Source organism: Agrilus planipennis, unplaced genomic scaffold, assembly GCF_000699045.2.
Source record: "Agrilus planipennis isolate EAB-ADULT unplaced genomic scaffold, Apla_2.0 scaffold192, whole genome shotgun sequence".
In the NCBI taxonomy this organism is placed as follows: domain Eukaryota; kingdom Metazoa; phylum Arthropoda; class Insecta; order Coleoptera; family Buprestidae; genus Agrilus; species Agrilus planipennis.
The window spans coordinates 13,948-25,552 of NW_020442435.1; the positions used below are offsets into that span (position 1 = coordinate 13,948).

At 35.5% G+C, this 11,605-nt stretch overlaps 1 protein-coding gene and 1 long non-coding RNA gene across 5 annotated transcripts in view; one reads left to right on the top strand and one right to left on the bottom strand.

Moving 5' to 3' along the window:
* Positions 1-11,605, top strand: part of LOC108738731 — a 469,009-nt gene that overhangs the window by 13,315 nt on the left and 444,089 nt on the right. The window lies entirely within an intron of this gene.
* LOC108738740 (serine-rich adhesin for platelets) overlaps positions 738-11,605 on the bottom strand; it is a 278,975-nt gene continuing 268,107 nt past the window's right edge. The window contains exons 2-7 of the mRNA XM_018472299.2: positions 2,731-5,773; positions 2,358-2,664; positions 2,006-2,294; positions 1,814-1,944; positions 1,581-1,751; positions 738-996 (exon numbers count right to left, since the gene is read on the bottom strand). Of these exons, the coding sequence (XP_018327801.1) occupies positions 835-996; positions 1,581-1,751; positions 1,814-1,944; positions 2,006-2,294; positions 2,358-2,664; positions 2,731-5,773 (4,103 nt within the window). The 3' untranslated portion in view covers positions 738-834. The remainder of the gene's footprint in view (positions 997-1,580; positions 1,752-1,813; positions 1,945-2,005; positions 2,295-2,357; positions 2,665-2,730; positions 5,774-11,605) is intronic.

An 11,605-nucleotide genomic window follows, 5' to 3' on the forward strand; every position in this document is an offset into this window, starting at 1 on the left:
ATATTTTTAAATTTTATTACTTATTATATTTGAATGTATTAAAAATATAAAAAATAAAATTCAAAAATTTGTTACTGGAAACAATGGTAGTTATAATGTAACTTTGTAGTACCAAATTTTCCTTTCCTGTATAAAAATTTCCTTTTTCATCAACTTCGTTTTTTAGACCGATCAATATTGAAAAAAAGCGTCATTATAAATTATTAATAATATACTTATTTTTGGTTTAATCTACATATAAAAACATTTCTTTTATCAAAATACTACTTAGCACCCTACATGGCCTTCTTTTATTATATTTACAATTTGTTATCGTCAACTAATCGATAAAATATTTATCAATAACTGACAGTTTAAAGTCATGTGGAGTGCTGTGATACCTTTTATTGTACATATTCTGGATGTTATCCTTTTTCGTCTCGCAGACTTGAGCACTTCTTTTAAGTACGAACCTCCCCTTATAAGTCAGTTCAGGAATTGGAATAGTGGCATAGTTACATACGACAGCCTTTATAATAAACTTTATATAGGCCCGAATTATGACTAGAACTTCTCGACACTCATCATACTAAGTACATTGTTCTCCTTTTTGTTGTTTGGTTCTACGCGCGTTCGTGATACTCATCCAATACATTAAACAGGACACAAGTCACCCATGGTATGAAACGATACGTACATAATTATTACCGTCTGCTGTTTCTTTGGGTATTACATATTTGTTATTATAAACTTTTTTCTTTTTTGTATGATTTGATTGTTGTAATGTGTCCGTGGGATGGACACATACTTTATAGCTTATGTACCTATTGTATGGATTTTATTATTTTTTTCTGTTTAGAAGTTTGTGTCGTAGTCAGATTTTCGGCGGCCGCGATTACTGTAACTGCTTCCTGGGTGGTTCCCGTAATAGCCGTTGTAATAATAACCGTTCCATTCGGAACGCCAACTGTCGTAGATGTTCGGCATGCTGTTGTCATGAAGGGAACCAAGAGACTTCTAAAAATTCCCGAAAAAACAATATATAAGTTTTCGATAAAATATTTCAATAAAAAATTAAAATAATATCGTTTTTAAAATAAGGAATCGAAATTTAGAAACTATTTTTTAATAGAAAATACCACAAATGGCGCAGTAAACGCCATCTGTAGCACGATGCTACATTTTACAGCTACAGATGGCGTTTACTGCGCCATTTGTGGTATTTTCTAAAACGCGCTGTTAAGACAGCAGGTAAAAGTTGGTCTGTGTTCTGTCGGAGCTGCCTGCGACGCGCTGATGAGATCCAAAAAGATCGAAATCGCGATCCGCGTCTGGCAGTCTCGACAGAATACACACCACTTCGAATTATTTTATTTTTTAATATTTCATCTAGTATAGAAGACGTTATTTAAAACTTATAGAGAACATGTACCTACTCTAAAAATATGTTCCCGCTATTTCCAAAATTAATTAAATTAGTATTGAAAGTGAATTAAATGAAATCCGTTCAATAAATACATTTTTTGATTCGTAAATATCTACAAAACTTTTGGCCCTTGATTATTTTAAAAATACTTTTCATATGGTAACTATCGATTTACCTTTTTTGGTTTCGTTTCATATTGTCTGTCATTCCATACGTCCTCCATGTTGTAAAGGTCATCAGCTCCATAATTGTCGAATCCGCTCATATGATTTTTGTTCAGTTCGTTGAGCATATCTTGGGTTAATGGTGTTGGTTGCTTTTTGGAATTTCGATGCCTGTTTATTAACTATAAAAAAAATAAATTATCAAATAAATTATAAAAATATTTTAACATTCTTGTTGACTTACCACAGTGACTCCAAATATGATGACGAAAAGCAGTGACGCCAATCCAATGACTATGATTGCTATAGCCCATTGCGGTAGTAAAATGTCATCGTCAGCATATCCAACAGAAGGATAGATTTGTTTTGGTAGTACTAAAATTAAACGAAATTAATAAAGTAATAAAAAATGACGTAGATTCCTTCATTAATTTACCGATAAAATCAGTATATTTAGGATCAACTTCGAATTTTCCAAACGAAATATTGTCCTCTTCTACAGCATTTTCTTCCAAGTTTTGAGTCTTTGGAACTCTATGTCCACCATTGTTCTTTAGCAAGGTTTCATGGAATATTCTTTTGATTTCTAACGTATTAATTTCTTTGCCCAGGTCACTTAGTTCCACGAGATAGTCGACAAGAACAGATCCTTCACTAAAACCATCAATCCTAATCTTCTTGTACCATTTGTTCAGTTTGTCTGATTTACTGTAAATATCCTCCAACTGAAATAAAAGAAACTTTTAGCACTGAATTTAGTCCTTTGATAATGAATAACGAAATACAACCTGAAGTTGAACTTCATTAGCGAGTATTTGCCATTCTTTGGTGTTCCTATCCAGCAATTCTGGAACCCATTTTGCTCCACCCACCAATTTAATGGTACCTGCCAGGTCACATTCGTCTATGCAAATGCCAGGTGTTGTAGGTCTTGGAGTTGTAGTTGTTGTTGTAGTAGTGGTAGTAGTAGTGCTTGTAGTAGAAGAACTAGTCGAGCTTGAGCTTGAAGTGGCTGCCCTCGCGGCTTCCAATAACTTTTCAATAGATATTGGGGTCGTTGAAGGAGTTGGCCAGCCAGTGAATTCAGTTGTAGCTCTGGACATTAAAATAAACACGAACTATGACTTCCTGAAAGGCAACACGAAAACGGATATGATTTACCTGGAAGGCCATCCTTTAAGTATTGCTGGCGGTGTTGCTGCATCTAGATGGGCTACCGGTTTTGCAGAGGAAATTCTTGTGGTTTTTCTTGTTACTCCTCCAGGTCTGCTTGGGAAAACAACCTTAAATCCTCCAGCGGTGGTAGTTTTGGGTGTAGTAGATGTGATACTGGATTTACCATCATTTGCACTATTGGATGGTGTGGTACTGGAAACAGGTTTCTTCGTGAAGCGGTGTTTGTTATATCCTGGTGGCAAGAAGGCCAAAACGTCATCTTCTTTGGCGGTTTCCAAAAGATCAGTAACGGTTTTTGGTTTGTTCGTATTGGTTGTACTACTTTCTTTACCAGGAGGTTTATACCCTGGCGGTAATAATCCTGCCAAATCATCTTGTTTAGTGTTTATTGGAATTGTATCGACTGTTTTGGATTTTTCTGTGGATGATGGTAGTTTGAAACCTGGCGGTAGAAAAGCACTTATATCAACTGGTTTAGCTTTTGATAGAACTTTCTCAATTCCGTCAGATTTTGGCGTTGTTGTAGTAATAGCACTGGCAATGGTGGTGCTGGAAGTTGAGGAAGATTTCGGTGGTTTATATCCTTTTGGTAGAAATGCAGATAAATCGTCCAATTTGGCAGCTGCAATTATTGTGGAAACATCTGGTTTTGATTTCGTTGAGTTCTTTTCTGATGATTGTTTATAACCAGGAGGAAGCAATTTTGAAATGTCATCTTTCGCTACTTTTGATGAAACTATTGACGTGTTGTTCTTCGGAGGCGGTTTATAACCAGGCGGTAAAAATGCCGAAATATCTACTTCTTTAACTGTTTTTAATATATCAGAAGGGTTTATAGTTTCCTCGACACTGGTTGCGTTATCTGCAGACTTTTTCACTTCACTTTCTGGAGAAGGTTTGTTTTTGCTTAGCAGTTTCTCAAACAAGTGTTTAGTTTCAGGTTCGTCACTTTGAGGTTTATCTATGTCCGGTTTGAATGTAGTTGTAGTAATGGTTTTCTTTCCAGTTTGATACCTTGATGTTTTTCTAGGACGTTTAGTAGTCGTTGGTCTTGCCCTTGGAGAGAATTTACGTATAATAACGCTAGGGCTAGTTGGTTTTGGAGTGGTGGTGGTTGTAGTAGTTGTAGTCACCTCCATTATTTCATCACCAGTTTTCTCTAAAGTTCCTTCTGTGATTAGGGCAATATTATTTGCTCCATTGTTAAAGCCATTGATTAAGCCATTTGACAAGTCTGATTGTACTTGGTCTAATTTATCAATGAGACTTTCAGTAGATGTTTTTTGCTTTGTGGAAGTGTGATTTTTCTTTTCGTCTTCAGCTTCGAGTTTTTTATGATCTTCCCCTGAATTTGGATTTTCTGTGAAACTCTCATCCGAGATGTCCTTACCTTCGTTCAAGAGTTTAGTTCTCTCTTCTTGCTCTACAGTTGGGAATGGTAAATATCTGGCTCCGGAAACACTTCGACTTGTATGAACTGAAGCTACCACAATCCATTCTTCTGTTGCGTTTTCACCAGATCCAGTTGGTATTGGGGTCGTTTCTTCTTCGGAACGTTCTTCCAATGACCGAATTTCTTTTGGGTTGTATGATAGTGGTGTTTCATCGATTATGGTTTTGTTGATAACACTTTTGGTTGTTACGACAGAAACAACTGCGGCTCCTAGAAGAACTGGAGGAGTGTCGACGTCCGATGACTCTACTTCTTCATTTAAGCTGGATGCGGCTGTGCTTTTTGTCTCACTGGAAAGATTATTTGGATCTTCAGATAATTCTGTTTGTGAAATTTCGGACGTGTTATCAATTCCTGTGCTGTCTATGAACTCTTTAAAATTGTCATCTTTTACAAGAGACGATGGCTTCATGGTCAAAACTTCGTACGGCTTTTTGATTGTTTTGTTTTGTGTGCTAGCACCTTCATCGGTGGTGTTGCTATATTCTAAACCTTGTTGTTCATGATTAGTGTAATTTAGTTCTACATGCCCTTCAGTAAGTGTAGAGTTGCCTTCTTGTTCTTCAGATGAGAGATTATTGTAAGATTCTGAACTATTATTGTTATTATGGTTTTGAGCTGGTTCTTCTTCTTCTTCATCATCTTCATATTTTACAAGCGTTTCTTCATTATCGGCTGTTTTACTATTTTCGTTTTCTTCTTCGTTAAGTATTATGTCTTCACCTTCTTGCGCGATTCCTTCAGCATTACTATTTTCTGCTTTGATTTCGTTCGATGAGGATTTGTGTAGTTGTTTTTCAGTGGTAGTTGGTCGCACAAAAGTTCGTTTAAAAGTAGTTATTGGTACTTGAGTTGTGGTGGTCAATTGTCTAGGTTTCTCTGTATTCCTCTGTGCTTCGGGTTCCTCATCTATATAATCTTCATACTCAACATCTTCCGGCTCTGATGAATAGGATTCTCCACTTTCGTTGCCATTCCCATTTTGTTTACCATTGTCTGCATAATCCAAATTTTGATTAACTTCTTGATTTTCGTTGGCGATTTCATTCCTAATTTTGCCACTGTTGTTTGAAGGATTAGGCAATGCAGCGTTTTGTTGATGGTTAAATACGATGTTTTCAAAAATGGGTGGTTGTTTCCCATTGAACTCTTCCGGTAAATCGGCAGGACTTTGGATGGTAATTTCTCCCAGAAAGGTTTCGGTTTTAGACGGATCTGTATTTCTGGTTCTTTGGTAGAGATGGGAATAATTTGGATTTGGATTTCGCTTGTTGTTAATTGTAGTTTGGGCAGGGTTCAAAACATTTCTGCGACCAAGACTTTCGTCAAAGTCGTATGTCGAATCTTGCGAAAGGGCTCCGGGATTTTGACCATTCTGTTGACGATAATCGCCGAAGTATTGAGGTATGTTTTGACGAAGATTTCGAGGAACGTCTGAAGGTCGTAGATCGGTTTGGGGAAAAAATTGTCGTTGCAAATCAAATAATGGCTTTCCAAATTGAGGTTGGTTGAAATAGAGAGGTTGTTGGTAGGTTGGACCCAAACCAGTTTGCTGTCGGTACAAAAAATTTTGCCCTAAAACAAAATGAAAAAGAGAATTAAGTTAAGAAGGGTAAAACGGCCTGCATCATTATGTATTAATTTATTAAATATGTAAATTATTCTGTTTATATTTGTCTTACTTTCGAGAGGACTTTTTAAGAGTGAAATTAAACAAAAAACAAACTAATCAACTACAAATCGAGTACCAACATTGTTTGTACAGCATGAACCTTGGAACGAAGTGATAATTTTTAATTAAAGGGTACTTTTTTCGTTATTTTAGCCGAGCTTGTTAAAATTAATTGGTTGCGGCTTGTAATTGGGTTTATATTCTTGTTTAAAACATGTCCATCTCTTAATTGTAAACAACTTTATTAATTAAAAGTTTACAAAAGAACTTCTATGATTAAAAGTTTGTTTTAAACTCTTCGTGTTCGCCCTTAGTTAAAATACAAAAGAATAGTCGACGATTGTATGAGTTGTTTTGCAGTAACAGCGCATGGATATTGCTGATTAGTATTTTGGCAATTGCCAGCAAATAAAATAGCAATAAATACATGACAATACAAGTTAGAGACAGCTTTAAATAAAATGGAAACGGCACTTACAAATGAACATGAAATAAAAAGAAATAAAAACATTGGAGACGGAAAACTAGATGAAGTTGTTCATTTTCGATAACTAGGAAGTTAGATAATTCCAGATGAAACATGAGTAACAAAGAGTAACAAATTCGAAAAATATTAAAAGTGTATGATTGGAGCATGGCTCTGGACGGATGTGAAGCATGGACGGGGAGTGCAGCGAAAAAGAAATCGTTAGAAAATATTGAGATGTGATGGTGTAGTGGTGTATGGTGTTATAGGCGAATAATGAAAATATATAGTGAATGGAATAATGAAGTGGTTAGAAACGGGGAGGTATAGTAAAGAATAGGAGAACAAAGAGTGCTACGGAAGTCGATAAAAAGAAGGAGAAATAAGAAGTTAGAACACCTGAGACACGAAGGGCTAGTTAGACGTATTAGAAGCGGAAATAGATAGGGGAAACGAGGAGCAGGATAAGACCTGTATTAGATTACTGTTTGAAAAAAATTTGAGATATAGAATGTTCTAGTTCTACGGAAATGCGAAGATTGACTCAGGATAGGAGAAGGATTTGGTTGCATAACTTGTACAGATTTGAGATAGTCGATGATAATTGACATTGAAAAGTAATAAATACGTAAAGCTTTTACAATAACTTTTACTTAAACACACGTGAGAATCAATTTAAGTAAATAACTAATAAATAATAGAACTTTAATGGTGGTTTATTTATAGTATCTGATCATGTCAGTCAGTCAAGAACAATGGATATACGAGGGTGGATTGATAAGTTTCCGGCCTAACCAAGAGATGACGCCACTAGGCCTACCTTGAGGTGACATTCTATAGTACCATCCTTGGATAGCTTGTAGCTATAGTTTCAGCCCGATCTCCTNAGAACTGGAGGAGTGTCGACGTCCGATGACTCTACTTCTTCATTTAAGCTGGATGCGGCTGTGCTTTTTGTCTCACTGGAAAGATTATTTGGATCTTCAGATAATTCTGTTTGTGAAATTTCGGACGTGTTATCAATTCCTGTGCTGTCTATGAACTCTTTAAAATTGTCATCTTTTACAAGAGACGATGGCTTCATGGTCAAAACTTCGTACGGCTTTTTGATTGTTTTGTTTTGTGTGCCAGCACCTTCACCGGTGGTGTTGCTATATTCCAAACCTTGTTGTTCATGATTAGTGTAATTTAGTTCTACATGCCCTTCAGTAAGTGTAGAGTTGCCTTCTTGTTCTTCAGATGAGAGATTATTGTAAGATTCTGAACTATTATTGTTATTATGGTTTTGAGCTGGTTCTTCTTGTTCTTCTTCATCATCTTCATATTTTACAAGCGTTTCTTCATTATCGGCTGCTTTACTATTTTCGTTTTCTTCTTCGTTAAGTATTATGTCTTCACCTTCTTGCGCGATTCCTTCAGCATTACTATTTTCTGCTTTGATTTCGTTCGATGAGGATTTGTGTAGTTGTTTTTCAGTGGTACTTGGTCGCACAAAAGTACGTTTAAAAGTAGTTATTGGTACTTGAGTTGTGGTGGTCAATTGTCTAGGTTTCTCTGTATTCCTCTGTGCTTCGGGTTCCTCATCTATATAATCTTCATACTCAACATCTTCCGGCTCTGATGAATAGGATTCTCCACTTTCGTTACCATTCCCATTTTGTTTACCACTGTCTGCATAATCCAAATTTTGATTAACTTCTTGATTTTCGTTGGCGATTTCATTCCTAATTTTGCCACTGTTGTTTGAAGGATTAGGCAATGCAGCGTTTTGTTGATGGTTAAATACGATGTTTTCAAAAATGGGTGGTTGTTTCCCATTAAACTCTTCCGGTAAATCGGCAGGACTTTGGATGGTAATTCCTCCCAGAAAGGTTTTGGTTTTAGACGGATCTGTATTTCTGGTTCATTGATACAGATAGGAATAATTTGGATTTGGATTTCGCTTGTCGTTAGTTGTAGTTTGGGCAGGGTTCAAGACATTTCTGTGACCAAGATTTTCATCAAAGTCAAAATGAGATAGTCATTTAGAACTCAACTTATATTTGCTTTTGGTTCATATAACACGCTCATCAATGATACAAAACTTGCTCGTAGATGATTCATTTCGTTGATCCTTTACAGGTGTTAATGAAAACCGACTTTGGGTAGTTTAATTTGTGTTATGAAAGAAAAAATCAGTCGTTACGTAATGTATGTAGGCATTAGTTAAAGTGGACACGAGGTTTTCGACGTTATAAAAAATATAGTAACATGTTCGAATAATAGGGGGGTTATGTTTCTGAGCAGGTGAGCAGCCCACAAGGAACGGAAGGTTGAAGCAGAGGGTAAAATTACCCTTTTTTTTTAATTACTGTATGGGGGTAGTGTCCAGAAACTCCTAGGATTCTATATCTCGATCAGGAATGGATCTAGGAGGGGCTTTAGACTCGAATCAGAACAGCATCTGTTCACCTGCTAGCCGCGAAAGCTTTTATCAATAGGTAATGAAGATCCTTTTTAGGCGTTTACATTTGGTACCAATGGAAAGGCTGTTTTCATCTTTCAGAGATCAGGAGTAATAAAACAACATTAATTTAAGCGTTAAAGTTAGTTAAATTTTTGCTTTGAAATTACACGCATTACGAGCCTCTATTATTATTATTTTCCGATCTTCTCAATTTTCATCGGTTATCTTTGAGCAAGTGAAGACGGGCTGATGCTACAGAACCTCACTCACATTTTTTGGGGTACGATATTGAAATCAATTTATTGTTGTTAAAATATTTATAGAGCTAACAGTACTTCTTGCCCTGAAATATAATAGGGGATTACTAATAACTCTGCTTCTAATTTAATCTATTGTGTTAATCTGTATATAATTCCGCATGTATCAACGATTACCGATTTTTGTGGACTGATGCACTGTTACATACTTATTCACAACAAATTAATTATATGATTACTAGGAAATAAAAATTTTTGAGCACTCTACCTGAATGACGTAATTAAAAAAAAAGGGATAATTTTACCCTGTGTATTTACCCCCCATCCCTATTAGACTGCCGGCTTGCTCATTAGAAACGAGCATTCTCATTAATTTCAATCTGTTACCGTAAAATTTGTCTAGATTCCGGTTGACATAACGTTAAAATCTCGTGCCCAGCAATGCGACTGTAAAAATAATTGTAGTAATTTTCTTCAGTTTTTGAAAAGAAAACGTGAAGTAATACTTACAAGAGTTACTTGGAATTGATAAAATCTTTAGAAATGAATTCAACAAACCTTTAAATATTAAGCATGCTTTTGCTTTTATTTTGAGTATTCCGAGGAAATCTCAATTTTTGTATTTATTGCGAAAGCGCTTACATCGTAAATTCAATTCCTTAATAAATACCAAGTACGTTAAATATGCTATTAAAATTTCTAATTTGTTATTTATCTCAAAAGAAGTTAACTAAAGGTTGTACAAGGATGAAAGTAATTTTACTTTTAATTCTATTTTATGGAACAGATGCCCTTTAGAAAAGGATTTTCAACGGGAATAAANTGATTTCCCAAATCTGTTCAAAGTAGTGTCACTTTTGCTGTCCGTTCCGTCCACTTCAGCATTTACAGAAAGAGTATCCTCTGTTATGAACGCAAAGCGGCGGGACGACAGGAATAAAGCTTCATTAAAACTAACTAAAAATGAACTTTTAGTTTACTTAAATCTTTGTTTGCCATGTTTAGAGGCTATTAATGTATTTAAGGGCGACAGCAAACATAAGAATTCAAAGAACTGATGCTGTTCGGATTCGAGTTTCAAGGCCCTCGTGTGATTGGAATTGCAGCATCGGAAATAGAAGGACCTCTGAAAAAGCTCACTATTCTTGCTAGCAAAACGTTAGGAAGCAATTCCGAGACACGACGACCTTTACACTCAAATCAGAACAGTATCAGTTCACCTGCTAGCCGGGAAATCCTTTACCAATAAGTAATAAAGATCCTTTTTTCGGCGTTCATTTTTGGTGCCAGCAGAGAGGGTGTTTTCATCTTTTATGCCCGGTCAAAAAATTTAAAGGGATCAGGAGTAATAAAACAACATTAAGTTAAGTATTAAAGTTTACAAAATTTTTGGTTTGAAATTATATGGATTAGAACCTCTATTATTATTATTTTTCGATCTTCTCAATTTTCATCGGTTATCTTTGAGCAAGTGAAGACGGGCTGATGCTACAGAACCTCACTCACATCTTTTGGGGTACGATATTGAAATCAGTTTACATTGACATTGAAAAGTAATAAATACGTAAAGCTTTTACAATAACTTTTACTTAAACACACGTGAGAATCAATTTAAGTAAATAACTAATAAATAATAGAACATTAATGGTGGTTTATTTATAGTATCTGATCATGTCAGTCAGTCAAGAACAATGGATATATTAAATCAAGTAAGGTTTATCTTTACCAAGTAATCTGTTGCAATTTAGAAGTATTTTACGTTAAAGGCCATCCGTTATTATTACTTACGGTCCCGAGACTCGACCTTTTAGCATTATGTTATGACAGGACTTTAGGGACATCGCATGAATTTATACATATATCGAACGATACTACATTGCAGAACGAAAACATTTCGAACACGTGCCTAGTAGAGTTTCGAAGCCGTCACGTTTCTATGTTGACTGGAAGTTGACGACAAAAACGAGCGTGATGCGAATAGCAACCAACAGTATTTAATATAGGTAAAATGACAGATCTATTAACATCTTACTTGAACTACAATGTATGTGACTATTAGGGTTGCCACCCGTACTTTATTATAAAGTATTGTACTCTATTTCGACTGTGCGTACGTTATACTTTACATGACACATAAAGTACGCAAAAATACTTTATTTAAGGCCTTAAGTAAACATCGTAATTTTGTAAGCGATTATTCGAAATTCAGAGTATTTTTACATCAATAACATTGCACAATACAATATTTTTGAGAATGTTTCTAAGTACGGAGCAACCCGATTTCCCAAATCTGTTCAAAGTAGTGTCACTTTTGCTGTCCGTTCCGGCCTCTTCAGCATTTACCGAAAGAGTATTCTCTGTTATGAACGCAAAGTGGCGGGACGACAGGAATAAAGGTTCATTAAAACTAATTAAAAATGAACTTTTAGTTTACTTAAATCTTTGTTTGCCATGTTTAGAGGCTATTAATGTATTTAAGAGCGACAGCAATTTGTTACTGGCTGCTAGGTGTAACAAAAAATATGTTTTTAAAAACAAAAAATAAAATACTTTATTTTTATGCTGA